Raw genomic sequence first — 18,256 nt, forward strand, 5'->3', positions numbered from 1 at the left:
CACTGGGTCTAAGAAAGGGTCTACGGACCAAAAATAATAAAAAAGGGGGAGATGTGGAGAGCCGCCTCCCGGGTCAGGCCTAGTGGTCGCGCTGCAGCCTGCTCTAGAGCTCCCCCCGCCCATCGAGTGAGTCAAGATGGCGCCCGCATCCTGTTTCCGCGTATGACGTACGCGCCCACCAACCCTATCTTCCAATCACCTCTGTATACGTGGCACTAACCTATTGGGTTTGGGCACAGTATATAAGAGGTTACCCGGACAGGGTGGGTGGAGACGACCCACAGGGAGCCGTACCTGACGGCCGCATAGAGGTTGTTCCCCCGCGGGGTATCTTGTCCCGCGTGGAATCTGTAACAGAGAATGCAAGCTTAACTCCAGTAAAGGTCTGTGCTCACAACCGTTGCGTGCCTCGAACCCGTGTTTATCACTCGAGTCGGTTTGCCTGCGCCTGTCTCTTTCTCCCCTCCTGTTCCCTTCGCCGGCCGGGGATCAGAAGCCGAACGAGACGGCTGCGGACAACTGTGCACTACTTCAGACACCTTATTCTCAAACCAACGACACTGAAGTCTTGTGGGTAGGTTTAGCACAATAGCTAATCTGTTACATGCGTGGACTGTCTTTATCCTTTTTTACCTTTTTTCTTAGATTACTGGAAACATATAATGTTTCTTTCAATCATCCCTGATTTCATATCTTAACTGTGATATGTGCTACCTTCTAAATTAGTGCTTTATGAGTGTCCTCAATGCCTTAATTCTGGTAATTAATAAGTTTGGTAATTAAAACTTCTGGCTTTGACCAGAAGTTATGTAAACATGCATGCGTCTTCAGAAGACAGCTTCCTGTTTTCCCATTCCAGATGCTAATCCTATGGCTCTGGGACAAGGGATACAATGCCCTGAGGCTCCTGCTGGTATCAAGTGGCAGCCCTGGCACAGCTCCCTTCTCATTCATGTCTTTCCTCAGGGGTGACTAGCAACTGCCACCCTGCTGCTGCCACCCAGCAAAGCTCCAGAACAACATTCTCTCCTGAATTCCTGACCCTAAAGCAAGCAGTATATCCTCAAGACTTCCTAGAGGACAACTGTTGGCAAAAAAGGGACTAGACAAGGGTGAACAAATATAGAGGAGAGAACGTTAGAGATAGGTGAGCCACAAAGACCTTCCTGAAAGCAGGGAAGGTGGAGTACATTACATCGATAAATACCAGGAGCCAGGTTCCAGCAGCTCAACTAGTTTGAGATGCTTTCTCTGCTCCCCTGAGCCCTGTTCTACTAGTCTTCTCAGACTCTTCCTTTTCCATAAGGTCAGGGCTTTTCTGTGATTTCTATCATCTTTTTTTTTAAACCTCAGTTAGAAGAAAACAAAAGAACAAAATAAGACACATACACAGTTCAGAAAAAAAAAAAAAGAAAAAAATCTCAGGTGCTTCTCTAATGATCTTTTTTCATAAAGCTGTAAAATGCTTATGTGCAAAGAAAACTCTTCCCTTATTTATGGAAGCGTATTTTAAAATTCATTTTTGTTTTTATATCAATTGAAGATTCAATCTTTAAATCTTTCTTTCAAATCCCAGAATTGAATTAGAGGAATTCGTTTCAGCTCAGACATGTAAAGTACTGTCCTTATAAGAAGAAAATATTGGGCAAACTGAAAATTAATGACTTTTTTGGGTCACATCAGCGAATTGAGGTTGAAGGAAAAACTGCTAACCCTGAATGTGGAGACAAAACAAATTCAGAGCAGAAGCTGCTGGATGCCATAAGCAGTAGGACTACTCGTTAATCTAATAATTTTAACAAATTGCTGGAGGCTGAGAGCAGAAAGTGAGAAGCTCCGGGGACCTTGATCATAAGGGCCCCCCACATTTCCCTGGGCTTTTTTTCTCGTAACCCCAACAAGTTCTAATGGTGAGGATTCAAGAAATATTACCATGTGACTCTGGCCAGAAGGGGGGAAGGAAAGGCATTGTGTATTTTCCTAGAATCTTCTCCCAAACAAAGGACTTTGCCAGAGGAAAATAATGAAATCTCATCCCAGTTGGAAGAAGAAAATTCCGCCTCACTGCAGCCCACTGAAACCTTCCTGTCTCATTCATGAGATGAAAAATTTAAAACAAAACCAAATACAGTCAACAGCACAGGACTTCAAAGAAACAGGCTGGGAATGCTGCAGCCAGGAAACGGAGCAAGGGACAGGGGAATAAAAGACCACACTCTTTGATGAGTGAAACACTTAAGAAGGCTATGGCCCCAATACATAGGCTCATTAAAAGACAGATTATAGAACGTTCTCTCTCTTTGATAACTTACCACCGTGAATTACAGCTGAAAGAACTGTGAGGCACAGACTTGCTGAGAATAGGGGTTCCTTGGGAAGCCCAAAGTCAAGAAGAATTTGAAGCTATAACACCTATAGCTACAAAACATATTAATCGAAGCCCAACGACTAGCTAGAGTAACAAAAATTCTCACACTAAGGGTCTATTTGCTTCAGTTTCTATTACTTGATACAACATATCCAGCTTTCAAAAATTACAGGTCATGACAAAAGGCAAAAAGAAACCAAATAAACACAAATCATAGCCTGAAGAGATAAAAAGCACCCAAACTAGCCTCAGATGTTGGAATTATCACACAAGGAACTTAAGATAACTATTATTATGTTAAGAGCTCTAATGGAAAAATTAGACAACATGCTAGAACAAATGGGTAATGTAGGTAGAAATGTAAAGACTCAAAGAATCATAAGAAAATGTTAGAAATTATAAACACTGTAAGAAAAAAGAAGAATGCCTTCACTGGGCTTATTAGTAGGACTTCCTCAGACAAAAACTCGGCATTCAGCACCAGCAGACCTGCCCTACAAGGAATGTTAAAAGAAGTTCCTCAGGTGAAAGGACCATGATATAGGCCAGTAACTGGGTGTGTATAAACCAAAAGAATAGCATCAGAGAAGAAATAAATGAAGCTAAATATAATCCTATTTGTTCTTATTCTTAATTGATCTGAAAGATAACTGTTTAAAGCAATAATAGTAACCTCACTGAATGAGCATAGCATATTATAAGTGAAATAAGTAACAACATCACAAGGGATGGGATGGGGGAGAGGTAACAGAATACTGTTACACCTGCACTACACTAAAGCAGGATAGCATGAGCAGACTATTTAAAAATGTATACTGTAAACCTTAAGGCAATTACTAAACAAGTTAAAAAAAGAGAAAGTATAAATGATACATCAGAAGAAGATATAAGATGGAATCATATAATACTCAACTAAAACTAGAGAAGGCAGAAAGGGTGGGGGATGAAAAAACAAAGAACAAATACAAGCAATAGAGAAAAGTTACCAAGACTGTAGAATTTAATGAACTATATAATATTCATTTTAAATATGCATGACTGAAACACACCTGTTCAAAGATAAAGATCGTTAAACTGGGTTTAAAAAAAAGTATGACTCAATTTTATGCTTTCTACAAGAAATCCACTTTAAATATAAAATCTAAAATAGGTTTAAAGTAAAGGGATCAAGAAAAATACACCATGCTAGCACTAATTAAAAGAAAGCTGGAGTAGCTACAACAATTTAAAATAAAGTGGTTTAGCAAGTATAAAGACAGACATTGCAAAATGATAAAGGGATCAATTCTATAAGACATAATGATTATAAACGTGCATGCACCTAAAAACAAAACATCAAAATACATGAGGCATAACCTGACAAAAATGAAAGGAGAAATAAGACAAACCCACTATTATACTTGGAGCTTTGAATCAGAGGTATTCCAAGTCACAGAAGACCCTGGCTGTAGAAATGATCTTAAAACTAGGCATGGATAAATTTAAAAATATTTTTAGTTAATAAATATAAGCCCATGGGTACACAGGAATAAATTTTATGATTTTACAACACTCAGCACAAACTCCGATGTCTATTTAATTACTAATTTAGAGATCTATCTACTCTACTAGACTTTGACATACGGAGAACAGATGCTTAAATTTTCTAAGTTCAGTATTTTGAACATCTAGTGTGGGTTTTAACTTGAAATAAGTACTCAGTCATCTTAAATGTCTGAATCTGAATTGTACTAATAAATTACAGTCATCAAATTTTAACTGTAGAAGTGTGCTACTGTTTGGTGCACAAAGTAGTAATGCAAAGTGAGTGACAGAGTACAGAAATCAAGAGAAATAATTTTGCGGGAAGAATAATAATTAAAGTATATACATTATAGAAATTTAGCTTAATGAACACATGATTTTTAGATGATAGAACTTTGTCAATTTAAAATGTATATCATAGCATGGTTAAGTAATTCATGCTTCTAAAATAAGTAATAAACAAGATGTAAATACAGAAGAAATACATTACTGAAAAAAAATCATAGGGTCTAAAGATGAAACATATGGAACATGAGATTTTATTCAATTTTCCATATGTCTGATTAGAATAGCAACTGAAGAGAAAATATCTTATTCACTCTGTCCTTTCTGTAAATTACAAAGTTTAACAGTCTTCAATCCATTTCTATCTTGCTGGTGTAGAGAACAAAACTTGAAATTTCAGTTATTTCCAGAAAATTTGGAAGACTAGCATCATATCTTCATGAAAAATTATTTTGTACTGAGGAATATTTGCTTATTATAAATTGCCAAGCTCATTCAGGTAACAAATGATTTTCATTTTATTATTCTTCGGCTGTTCCATACAGACCCACCAAGCACAAATCTGACATCAGAAAATAAGGCATATGGGAACAATTATTTACCGGATAAAAAGCTCTGATATTATTCTCCTATCAGTTCTTTCAAAGGTTCTTTTCAACTATTACTATTTTATCAAAATTCAATTTCTTTCAGCTTTTCAAGCAAAGTAGTTATAGAAAGCAAAGTACACCTTCATAGACTGGAAAATTCTGATGTTTGTACTGTGAGTCACCCAGAGGAATGAGAGAAGTCATGGACCACTTACTTGACATGCATTATAAAGGAGCTGGTGTTCTAGTTTTTTAATCCCCAGAATCTGCTGAAACATTTCGTAGAGTTGTTCCTTGCTCAGAATAAGTTCAGACACAGCACTGAGGACCATTCTATTGGGCTGTTTGCACAAATCCTCTTCGCCCCTGTAAATGGCATCATATTTGGCTATCCATGAGCTCAGCACTGTCTCTTTGCTCAAGCCATCAATTTCTGGCAAACTCCGCACACGTTTTTCTATGTTTTTCTTAAACACCTCTCTGAAGTCATTTGCAGAACATCCTCCACTCTGAACCATTCTGGCCACTCGGTCACTCTTCAGAAAAACCTGAAGAAAATAAAAAACAAAACAGTCATCTGCCAATTGCAATTAAGCATGGGCACTAATACAACTTGCTTTCAGCATTATAGACAGAGTCAATGTTACCAAATATTCTACAATTATCCAAAATGTTTTATATTATCTGGTAGTCAATGGTATAACAGAGGCCCCAAATGTGCTTTAAAATGTAGGAACAAGAAGTAGTATGCAGTACTGAGGGACCTGTAAGAGCATTCTACTTTGACCTACAAGACTGTCACCTAAGGGTCTTGGGCACTATTTAAGTGAGGGTTTGAAGGCCAATATTGTAATAAGTCTAATCTCCAAGTCGATATCCATCATGTTGGACATTAATCACAATTGCACCAGTGTTGGGTACATCTGCTCCCATTCCTGATTTCACCTTCCTCCCCTCCCACCACTTCTCATGTACTTTCTCTAGTTGGGAAGAATGGAGGCTAGAAAAGCAAAACCTCTAAGACACTTCCAGCTGCCCATTAATACCATATAAGAAGTGAAATACAAACAATGACTAACAGAGAGAAATGCTTGTAAAATAGGTAGAAAGAGAAGGGTATAATCAGTAATAAGGACATATGTTCCAAGGGACTTCAGGCTTGCCCTTAAATCTTTCTTTTCTTCTAAGTGATGGTACCAGTGATCAGCCAAGACATATAGGCCAGTTTGAAACTGTTGTGTATCCCAGAAAAGCCATGTTAGGACAATACTTTATGGAAGGGTCATGTGTGTTTTGTGTGTGGAAATACACATTCCAAGGAGTAAAAGAAAGCACACTGAGTCACCTCATCCAACATTTTATTTCTTCCCTTTTAAGGTCACTCATACAACACATTCTCTTTGTTTACTATTTATGCCCAATAGTAAGAAGATTCCTGACACTCAAATATTTTGGTTAACTGACTAATGAAATGAGCCAGGGCTTTTCTTAGTAAATTGTAACTAAGCAAATATATGCAAATTGTATACACAAAGCCTTTACTTTCTCTTTACCAGCTTTGGTTCAATTATTTTTTTCATGTTTCTAAGACAAAATGAATTCTTAGGTGACACCTATAAGAATAAGACTGATGATACATATCTAGATCTCTAGGAAAAGGAAAAAGGAAAATGATATTAAGATATTTAACAATGTGACAAAATATTATAACTGATGAATCTGAGTATCTGGGTAGACAGGGGTCCAAAAAGAATGTCATTAACCACTTCAGAACTTACAGAGGTGTCTCCATTTCCCTTCTCATCCTCACCTAGTTACACTACTCTGCTTAGACACTGGCATCCTAGAGCAGCAATTTTTTTTTCTCTCTCTCTCGATATATATCTTTTTTTTTTCCTGATTTCGGGGATAGCTGCATTTTTTTTTAGGCAGGAACATATGGAGAATGAGTAGCCAAAAGTTGGGCTACTGACTCCAACTGCATATCCACCCTTACCTTATCCTGCTGTGCTAGTTGTCACAATGTTAAGCAACGTCAGTAGAGGGTGCTAGAAGGACACTGGGGAAAGAAGGGCACTTGTTCCTGGTGCTCTTCCTGTCTGGAGGCTCTTGGCACCAATCCCTGGGCAGCTTCTCTCTGGACCCACGAGAATGGCTTCCCAGCTCAGCATCTGCATTAGCAGATTCCAGACACACCTGCATCAAGGCACCTCTCTGTGGCTGGCCTTACCTCAGCACACAGATGTCTTTGAGTCCTACTGGTACAATACTTCAGTGAACTTCTCTGCTGTCCAGTAAGGCATACACACACATGGCTGTACCCTCTCTAATGATATCTGGATGCCCCCCTGGGGGTTGGTGAGACCCCCCCTTCCAGATATGTTCCTTCCTCATGTGTTCTGCCTCAGTACTGTCGGTAGTGGCTGCTCTATTTACTCTCATATTCTTAAGAGTTTTCTTTATCCCTTAGCAGACATCCTTCAATTTATATTAATTTTCCCTGTTAAAATTATTGTGTGGTTTCTGTCTATTGTACCCAGACTAAAACAGAAATACTGAAACAATACTGCGCTGCATATGACACAGTTTCCATGGAAAATATTTGAAGTTGAACCAACTTTTAGAAATTTGATAACTGTGTATAAAGCTGGAACGGCAAGATATTTTTAAAGTACAATATAAATACCTTAAGGAGAACTTCAGAAAAACTTTTAATGACTTGATGTTCAATACTCTAAATTGGCAGACCTTTTATTTTTTCCCCAACTTCTTCTGCCCACACAGACCATGCTAAATTCCACCAACCACCCAAACCACAATTTTGCAATGAAGACATCAATGCGTTTATGTCTTTTGGTCTCTTAATTTTTCCCAGGAGATGATATCTAAAGTCATATTAATTTAGTCCAGTAATATGGGATTTAATTGACATAATCAAGTGGTAACAATACACCGGGCATTCTAAGTGTTGGAGACATAAAGATGAATAAGGCAAAGCTGTAAACAGCTCAGAGTCTACCTGGGAGATACAGAACAAAGAAGAAAATGCAATTGGGTAAGAACACTAATGAAAACCTACGTGTGGAGGGAAGTCTAAGAAAAGTTGAGGGGTAAGGGTTAGGGAGGAAGAAAGCTCAGTTCATAGAGAAGAGAACTGTGTTTTGAAGGACCTATGGTTGGGTAAAGAGAAATGGGAGAATAAAAGACATGTCAGGGGCGGGCCGCGGTGGCTCAGCGGGCAAAGTGCTTGCCTGCTATGCCGGAGGACCTCGGTTCGATTCCCGGCCCCAGCCCATGTAACAAAAAACGGAAAAACAAAATACAATAAAACAAGAAAATGTTTAAAGATGTTTCCCTTCCTTCCTTCCTTCCTTCCTTCTATCCTTCCTTCCTTCTCTCTGTCTTTCCTTTAAAAAAAAAAAAAAAAAAAGACATGTCAGCTAGGGAAAAGGAATATGGACAAAAAAGAATGGGAGTATGAAACTTGGCCTGTGGAGGAAACAGTAAGAATTTTCAAACTACAGGAACATTAAGTACAAGATGGAGGGCAGTAAAAGCTGTGGCAGGCAGACCAACAGAGACCAGAGGATGAAATGCCTTGCATGCCGAGGGAAGGGTCTGAGCTTGTTCTGATGAGGGGGAGTCACTGAGGGCTGGGCAAACTAAGTACTAAGAAGATGAGCAGTACCATTTAGACAAATAACTCTGGCAGTAGCATCAAGGGTAGACGACAAGTAGAGACCAGTGTACCAGTTGTAAGGCAAGGAAGAAAGAACTGGAGAAACATGCTAAGGGCCTGAACTGGGGCAATGATCACTGGGGCTTGAGAGAAAGGCAGAGTCAAGTGAGGAGGGAGACAGAATTAACATATCTTAGTGATTTACAGAATACAGCAGGGAAAAAACATGATGACTTCCAGGTCTTTTAACTGTGTGTCCAGGGACTATACACCAAACAAGGAACATAGGTGGAGGAACACATTTGTGTTTGTATATGTAGTTTTTGTGTATATGGTGGTGAGTGCTGTGGAGGTCATGGATGGTTACTATAAATCTGGCATTGTGAATGTGCAATGGCCCAATCCCTATCTGGTTTTATGACTTGCTGTGGCTATAATCATATTCTGGTATAGAGTAGAAGGGTTGACTGGAGGATTCATTCAGGAAAGAGATTTGCACAGTAAATATTAAAGAAGCACGATAGGGCAAGCGAAAAGAGAAGGAAAGGGAGAGCACATATGGCCAACTCTAAGATTCAGCCAGATGAAGAAGGAACTGAGGCTAAGGACGTACTATTAACCTGAGAAGGATAGAAGCATAATGCTTTTTGTTAAAAAAAAATTCATTGGGCGGGCCGCGGTGGCTCAGCGGGCAAGAGTGCTTGCCTGCCATGCCGGAGGACCCCGGTTCGATTCCCGGCCCCAGCCCATGTAAAAAACAAACAAACAAACAAAATATGATAGAACAGGGAAGTGTTTAAAGATGTTTCCCTTTCTTCCTTCCTTCCATCCTTCCTTCCTTCTCTCTGTCTTTCCTTCCCTTCCTCCCTCTCTCTTTAAGAAAAAAAAAAAAAAAATTCATTCAATTTTATTGAAATATATTCATGTACCATATAATCACCCCAAGTATGCAATGATTCACAATATCATATAGTTGTGCATTCATCACTACAATATTAGAACATTTTCATTATGTCAAAAAAATAAAAACAAAAATTAAAAGAATACCCCAAACATCCCATAATGCTTATCCCTCTCCTTTATTTATTTATCTTTATTTTCTTATTCATCTGTCCATACACTGCATAAAGAGAGCGTCAATCAAAAGGCTTTCACAATCATAGTGTGTTTCAGTTTGTTAATGCTGCCAGAATGTGACATAACAGGAATGGATTGGCTTTTATAAAGGGGACTTATTAAGTTACAAGTTATAATTCTAAGGCCATGAAAATCTCCAAATAAAGGCACCAACCACAGGATATCTTCTCTCAAAAAACAATGATCATGTCCAGGGTTTCTCTGTCACATGGGAAGGCATATGTTGATATTTGCTGTCCTTGTCTCCCAGCTTCTGCGTTTGAATGGCTCCCTCAGCTCCTTCTGCATCTCTGCATCTTGGTTCCATCTCTTTGTTCTTTGTGTTGGCTCTCCAAGCATCTGTCTGCTCTTTCTAAAATGTCTGCTTCTTAAAGGACCCCAGTAAGCGGATAAAGACCCACTCTGAATGGATGGGGTCACATTTCATCTAATAAAAAGTTCCTACCAACAATAGGCCTGCCCCCAAAAGATTAGAAGGGTATGGCTTTTCTAGGACACAGAACAGCTTCAAACCAGGTCACACTGTAAAAGCTATGCATTTATAAAATCATCTTCAAGAATCAAGGCTACTGGATTACAGGTTAACAATTTCAGGTATTTCCTTCCAGCTATTCCAATATAATAGAAAGTAAAAAGAAATATCTATATAATGCATACAAATAACCTCCAGAATGACCTCTTGAATATATTTGAAATATCTTAGCCACAGAAACTTAATTTTGCTTCATTTCTTTCCCCCCTTTTGGTCAAGAAGGCTTTCTCAATTCCATGATGCCAGGGCCAGGCTCAACCCTGAGAGTCATATCCAACGTGAGGGGGAAGGTAGCGAGTTTATTTGCAAAATTGGCTTAGAGAGAGAGACTACATCAGAGCCACAAAAGAGGGTCTCTAGGGGTGACTCCTAGGCATAATTATAAGGCTTAACTTTTCCTTTACAGGAATAAGTTTGATACAGGCAAGCCTCACGATTGAGGGCTTGGCTTATTAAACTGGGAGTCTCTAATACTTGAGAGAATATCAGGAATTTCTCAGGTAGGGAAGTTTAATATTTTCACATTTTTCTCGAGTCTCTCCATGGGACATTGTAAATACTTTTTTTTATTTTCTGCCCAAATTACTGTAGGAGGTATTCGGGTATTACATTAACCTGTTTAAAATAACAAGATATTATGCCCTATTCAAGGTTTCAAGTAATGATGTTGTTTGAATAATTTGACCATACAGGTTAAATTAGATAATGTGCTACAGAAAATATAAATTTTGTACCAAATAAGCATCTCTTCCTTTGGTTTCACAAGAGTTGAAGTCTTAAAACACAGTCAACATCATCCTTTATCCTGTTTTCTGATTGACCGTTGCCCTAACCAGATCAGCTTCATTCATATCTCTAATTGAAGTTTGATTTCTTTTTCAGCTTCTTTAACAGTTGTTGTATCGGCTAATACTGACTTTCATAGATGCAAAACTTTGAGTCTCAGGGGTCACATAGACCCAAAGTTCCAGGGGACTACCAGATTATACACAAAGAGTGCCGCATCTCAGATTTTAGAAATAACAGTTATAACTCAGGGATAGATGTGACCGTAAGACCTTACAATCTAGGAACCCTTAAAGTAAGCTATAGTAACCATTCTGTACACTTTAATCATCGATTGCCCAATCTCTGCCCACGTTGTATCCCAATATCCTGATAACCTATGCTCTCAAATTCAATTTTCAGAGATTGCATATTTATAATTAGTTCATATTAGTGAGGCCTTACAATATTTGACTTTTAATTTCTGGCTTATTTCACTCAACACAATGCCCTCAAGGTTCATTCACCTAGTTGCATGCTTCATATCATTCTTTCTTGAAGCTAGCTGCTCAATATTCCATTGTATGTACACACCATAGTTTGCCCTTAGGTTCTTTAGCTGATGTACCCTTATGTCATTTCCATCCATTGCAAATTGTGAATACTGCCACCATAAACACCAGTGTACTAATGTCCATTTGTGTCTCTGCTTTCAGTTCTTCCAAGTTTATACCTAATAACAGGGTTGCAGGGTCATACGGTAACCCTATACGTGGCCTACTGTGAAATTACCACATTACACTCGAGAGCAGCTGCACCATTCTACTTCCTACCAATAGTGAATAGGTATATCTCTCTCTCTCTCCACATTTCCTAACAACAGCGAATAGGTATACTTCTCTCTCCACATTTTCTCCAAGACTTGTATCTTTCTGTTTATTCAACACTTTTACTCACACGCTATACAATCCATCCTAAGTAAATAATCTATGGCTCCCAGTATAATCCCATAGTTATGCATTCACCACACAATGTATATGAGGAAATTTCCAATTTTTCTGCAAAGAAAGAAGAGAAAAAAAATGGAGAATAAAAAAAAAACAATAAGGAGAAACAATAATTACATACTCCTCCCTTACATACTTCTTATTACATTTAGCCTTGGTATATTGCCTTTGGTTACAATTAATGGAAGCATATTACAATGTCAGTGTTAACTATAGACCCTAATTTGCATTGATTGTACCATCTCATTTTCAACACCTTGCAATGCTGGCATTCATTTGTTCTCCTTCATAGCCAACCAGATCCTGTGTATTAAGCTATCATAGCAGCCTTTCTTTTTCCTTTAGAGTACTTACAACTTTGTAATTGTAATCACTATAAATTTGACTGTTTTACTCAGACAGTACATTCCATGAAGCCAATGACTGTTTCATTTACCATTATGCTGGTTTGAAACTATTATGTAGTCCAGAAGAAGCCTTGTTCTTTTAATTCTAATCCAATCTTGTGAGAGCAAATCTATCATTTGGGTAGAGCCTTTTGAATGGGTTGTTTCCATGGAGATGTGACCTACCCAATTGTGGGTGGGACATTTTTATTGGATGGAGATGTGACCCCACCTATTCAAGGTGAATCTTAATTAGCTCACTAGAGTCCTTTAAGAGGGGGACATTTTGGAGAAAGCTCAGATAGATGACTGGAAAAACAGAAGGAGCTGAGGGTCATTGGAATGCAGAAGTCAGGAGAGAAGGACAGCAGATGTTGCCATGTGCCTTTCCATGTGACAGAGAAACCATGGAATAAACCTTTTCTGAGAAAAGGTATCATGTTGCTGATACCTTAATTTGACATTCTCACATACTTAGAGTTAAAACTTGTAACTTAATAAATCCCCTTTATAAAAACCAATCTATTTCTGGTATATTTATTATTGCAGCTTTAGCAAACCAAAACAGATTTTGGTACCATTTATAAGTGGATAAGGGGAAGACTGTGGAAGAATTGTGAGGAATTTGATAGAAAAGGCATAGAATGCTTTGGAGAGACTGTTCATAGAAATATGGTCACTAAATGTTTTCCCAATAAGGCCTTACACAGAAATGATGAATGTGTCATTGCAAACTGGAAGAAAGGCAATCCTTGCTTTAAAGTGGCTGAGAATTTGGCAAAATTGAGTCCCAGTGTTGGATGGAAGGTAGAATTTGAAGACAATGAGCTTAGATATCTAGCTGAGGAAATTTCCAAACTAAATGTGGAAAATACAGCCTGGCTTCTTATAGCTTTTAGTAAACTGGGACAGGAAAGGCATAAACTGAGAACTGAACTCTTGAGTAAAAGAAATCAGAAACTGATAGTTTGGGAAATTCTGAGTTCTTGGAAAATGACAGCCCAGAGTATAGTCCCTGCATGAGGATTTAACCAAACATGGAACCAGTCAGCCATTTCAGAAAAAGCCAGAATTGGTAATGGAATTATCTAGAAAGTATTTCTGGAAAGCCAAACTGTCTAATGGGTTTGACCCCTTTATGCTACATGCCAAGTCAACAAGTTTTATTGTGAGATCTATATGCACGGAGCCACTGCCAGTCTGGCCTAAAAGGGACAGATTGAAGGAAAAATGACTTCAAAGGCAGAAGCTAAGATTGAAGCTAAGATCTGGAGCCAGGAAATCTCAAGCCAGGAGAACAGATCTACCCATGCATATGGAGAGGGTGAGTCTGACCCAGAAGCAGAAGGTGGGCCTTCTGCTTCATTGTCCAGGAAGAGTTTTGCCACTTCAGGCCTTGGAGATGGTAGAGCACATTCTCTGGTATGCTGGTTTGAAAGGATTTATGCACCCCAGAAAAGCCATGCTTTAATTCTAATCCAATATTTTCGGAGCAACCATTTCTTTTAAACCCTACTCAGCACTGTATGTTGAGAGCTTTATTAGATTATTTCCACACAGATGTGACTCCCCCAACTGTGGGTACCAACTTTTGAATACAGGAAGATGTGACTCCACCCATTCCAGGTGGGTCTTGATGAGTTTACTGGAATCCTTTAAAAGAGAGAACATTTTGCAGAGAGTTCCTTTTTGAGATTGTGAGAGAGCAGAGCAACAGAGGAGAGTCATGAGAACCACACAGCCCCCACAGACAGAGATCTTCAGAGATGAAGAAGGAAAATGCTCTGGGGGAGCTTCATGAGACAGGTGGGGAGAGAAAGCTAGAAGATGCCTTATGCTTGCTATGTGCCTTACCAGTTGAGAGAGAATTCTTGAACTTCATCGGCCTTTCTTGAGTGAAGGTAATCTCTTATTGGTTCCTTAAATTGGGCATTTTTATAGCCTTGCTTTAACTGGGACATTTTCTTGGCCTTAGAACTGTAAACTAGCAACTTATTAAATTTCCCCTTTTAAAAGCCATTCTGTTTCTGGTATATTTCATTCTGTCAGCTAGCAAACCAGAACACCTGGGGATTGGGGGGAGCCTAGAGACCACCTCATTGTTCTGAAGGGACTGAGCATGTGCCCTGGAGATGGCAGAGAGTCTGTGTGCTGCTTTGAAGCTTGGAGAGGGTGAAGCTGAGAACAAGGTTGTCTCTACTGCTTGGATATGTTTAAACTCTCACTCCAGTGTTTAGAAAGAGAAAGGCTGCTGTGTAAGCCCTTGGAAAGGGTAGGAGTGCCACTTTCTCAAGCCCCATGGAGAAAATGTAATTCTATAAAGGATTCTCAGACCTCAAAATCTAATGAAATTTGTCCTGCTGTTTTTTGAGCTGTTTGGGTTTGGTGACCCCTGTTTTCCTTTCAATTTATTCCTATGTAAATAGAAATGTTTATCCCAAGATGGTCCCTCCTCTGTATATTAGCAGCAGATAACTTGTTCTGAGTTTCACAGGCCCACAGCCAGAGGAGAATTCTGCTTTAGGACAGACCATTCTAGTAATGACTTTGATGAGATTTTCTATTATTTTTGAGTTGGGTATCGTATTTGCATTGTTACTGAAATGTTTTAAGGCTTTTGTGATATTATTATGGAAAGAATGTATTTTGTACATAAGAAGAACATGTCTTTTTGGGGTCCAGAGGATGGAAGGTACTGGTTTTAAACCATTATGTTCCCAAGAAAAGCCATGTTATTTTAATCTTAACAATCTTGTGGGGTCAGACCTACTGCCTGGGTGGGACCTTTTGATTAGGTTATTTCCACGGAGCTGTTTCTCTTCCCATTCAAGGTGGCTCTTCATCCACTTACTGGAATCCTTTAAGAGAGAAACATTTTGGAAAAAGCTTCAGAGCCAACACAGACAGAGATGTTTGGCAATGCAGAAAGAAAACACCCCTGGGGAAGCTATTTGAAACAAGAAGCCAAAGGACCAGCAGATACCAGCTACATGTCTTCCCAGATCAGCCTTTCTTGAGTCAAGAGATCTTTATCTGGGTGCCTTAGTTTGGACATTTATATAGGCTTAGAACTGTAAACTTGTAATTTAATTAATTTTATTTATAAAAGCTAACCCATTTCTGGCAACATTAACAAACTAAAATACCATGTAACAGAGAAATCCTGGAATCAGCTTTTCTTGAGAGAAGATAACCTTCTGCTAGTGCCTTAATTTGGACATTTTCATGGCCTTAGAATTGTAACTTGCACCTTAATAAATCCTCTTTATAAAAGCCAATCTATTTCTGGTATATTGTAAACCACAACCACCATATCTGTTGTACCTATACCAGGCCAAGCACATAGCAAACACTTAGAAAATATCCGCTAAATGAGTAAAGGAGGAGTGAATGCTTGGTTTGGGCTGTTTAATGATTTAATTCTCCAGTAAAATTGTGAATCCCAGCCACACATGTTCACAATTTAAGCACTTAATTAATCAGTAAGGTTTACTCATTTTCTATTATTTGCTTATATAAGAAAGAAGTATAAGACACGGACTTTGCCTATGTGAATGTGGCAGGGAAAGATATTCCAGAAGGAAGGAAGCACATGAGTGAGGTGACAGAGGGGATAAAGAGCCAAGTTTTTATGAGAATAAAATAAATGTTGTCTAGTAAGTATAATATTGTCAATTAATTATCTTAATCCTTATTGTCCTTGAAGAAATAATGACGTGGTCTTTTTAAAAACTATTTTTCAAGTGTTAGCAGTTCATTAAACTATATAACAGTGAAGAATTGAGTCTCACTACATTAAACTATCTTATTCTTGCTTCCTTTTTCACAACAGTTGTCAGGTCAATGTAACGTCAAAGTAGCCACGTGTGGAGACCAGCCCCAGACCTAGTCTCCAGGGCCTGGGAGCACACATGCCAGCTTTCTGCTGCAGGCTCCAGGACCCTCCCTGAAATTCGCTCTGGAGTATCTATTGAGGGTCTTACTGCTGTTGAAGCTGCCATGGGAAATGAGAGTATCAACAGCTCACTGATGAGCAGATATCCTGTCTCCCACAATAAAATCTCACACTCCTCTAGTGCTTCAGTGTTTAGAAGTTTGCATACTATCTCCTTTAACCCTCACCAACCACCGTGTGCTTTCTCAATTATTGCTCTCCTTTACATCTCAAGTTGTTTAGGCTGAGAAGTTAAATGGTCCAAGGTCACAGAGTAATATAGTAGAGGCCTGAGTCCTGGCCTCTACTTTTGGGACTCCAAAAGTAACACTGCTTCACTTACTCATCTGCATCCCCTCATCCCCCCACCCCTCCCAGGATTCACTCCACGTGTCCTGCTGTGTGCTGTTCAAAACCTGTGGAGTTACCAATCAGTGACATTCTTGTGAAAATACCACTGAACACCCAACCAATTCAGCACGGGGGTTAGGAAGCTAACATCAGGAAACAAAAACATCCTATGTACGTACCATTTCTCCATATCAGGGATTTTTATCCTGAATATGCACCCTTCAGCTAAGCCCCACCAACTTCAACTTTCTCTGTTTACCTGCTCAGTTTATATAACAAAAAGTCACTGAATATCATGACACAGTCACGGTAAACTCATAACAAAATTGAGATGTGATGATACACAGGAAACTATATATGTAAAGGGTACACCTGCTCAGAGGTCCAAATAGAGACTTGAAATACACTTTTCCATAGAAGCAGTTATTATTTACACATTGCTGTTGATCTGGAAAAAAATGCACTGCTTCTCCGAGTCAAAGGTTTATAACGATGGGGAAAAAAACCTATCTGCTTGCCAAATCATTGTAGCTATCTATGAGATAATTCCTGGGAAGGCTGCCAACATGTGTTCAGCCAGGAAAACGTTGAGAGAGTACAAGAGTTCCACTTATGGGATGCATTTTTTCCTCCTTAATAATGCCAAATATAATACTGTTGAATAATTCCCACAATCTGTGCTGTCTTTAGAGAAATAATAAATTAGTTTTTTAAAAAACACTATTTTTCAGGTATTATCAATTCATGAGATTGTATAACAGAGATGAAGTCTCACTGGATATCAAATAATTTTTAGTTTTCCTCTCTATAACCAGTATTTCTCATCAAGTCATTTTTGTATGCCCAAAGTCCATCAATGGCTCTGCATTACACCTCTTCATCCATTCAAATCTCCCTTAATTTACCCTTCCAGCCTTCTCTTCCACTGCTCCTTGGAGCATGCTTTCTGTACCAAAGAGAAACATTTGCCCAGTCCTAAACACTCTCCATGTTTCCTCTCCCAAACCTTATCCATTCATCCAATAAATATTAAGGCAAATTAGGTGCTGGACAATGTGCTAAAGTTGTGAATACATTGCTGAGCAAAATGACACAAGTTTGCTTCCTTCAATGAGCTTGGAGTGGAGGAGACAATCAAATAATTACACAAACTGATGTAACTGCAGTTTGACAAATGTTACTGAGAATTTCTGGTGCCATGAGAATCTGTAGCAAGGTTCTGAATTCTAGTTGGAGAGTGTTCTAGTTTGCTAGCTGCCGGAATGCAATATACCAAAAATGGAATGGCTTTTAAAAAGGGGAATTTAATAAGCTGCTAGTTTACAGTTTTAAGGCCAAGAAAATGTCCCAATTACAACAAGTCTACAGAAATGTCCAATCAAAGGCATCTGGGGAACGATATCTTGGTTCAAGAAGGCCAGTGAAGTGCAGGGTTTTCAGGTGAGAAGGTACATGGTGAACACAGTCACGGTTTCTCTCTCAGCAGGTAGGGCACATGGCGAGCAGGGTATCATCTGCTAGCTTTCTCTCCTGGCTTCCTGTTTCGTGAAGCTCCCTGGGAGGCATTTTCCTTCTTCATCTCCAAAGGTCACTGGCTTGTGGGCTCTCTGCTTCTCGTGACTAAGTCGTTCTTCTCTGCTGTCTCTGCTGTCTCTGACTCTCTTTCATTCTCCAAAATGTTTCCTCTTTTATAGGACT

At 39.0% G+C, this 18,256-nt stretch overlaps 1 protein-coding gene across 15 annotated transcripts in view; it reads right to left on the reverse strand.

Annotated features, from left to right (window-relative positions):
• The window catches only part of CADPS2 (calcium dependent secretion activator 2), a 617,203-nt gene that overhangs the window by 377,860 nt on the left and 221,087 nt on the right, over nt 1-18,256 (reverse strand). For 14 of the 15 annotated variants that reach the window (XM_077120033.1, XM_077119365.1, XM_077119348.1 and 11 more), the window contains one exon: nt 4,983-5,315. In XM_077120033.1, the coding sequence (XP_076976148.1) occupies nt 4,983-5,315 (333 nt within the window). Of the gene's footprint in view, nt 1-4,982; nt 5,316-6,577; nt 6,732-18,256 lie in introns of those variants that run through there. The other variant, XM_077119949.1, reaches the window with a different exon arrangement.

Source organism: Tamandua tetradactyla, chromosome 1 (genome assembly GCF_023851605.1).
Source record: "Tamandua tetradactyla isolate mTamTet1 chromosome 1, mTamTet1.pri, whole genome shotgun sequence".
NCBI classification, from domain to species: Eukaryota; Metazoa; Chordata; class Mammalia; order Pilosa; family Myrmecophagidae; genus Tamandua; species Tamandua tetradactyla.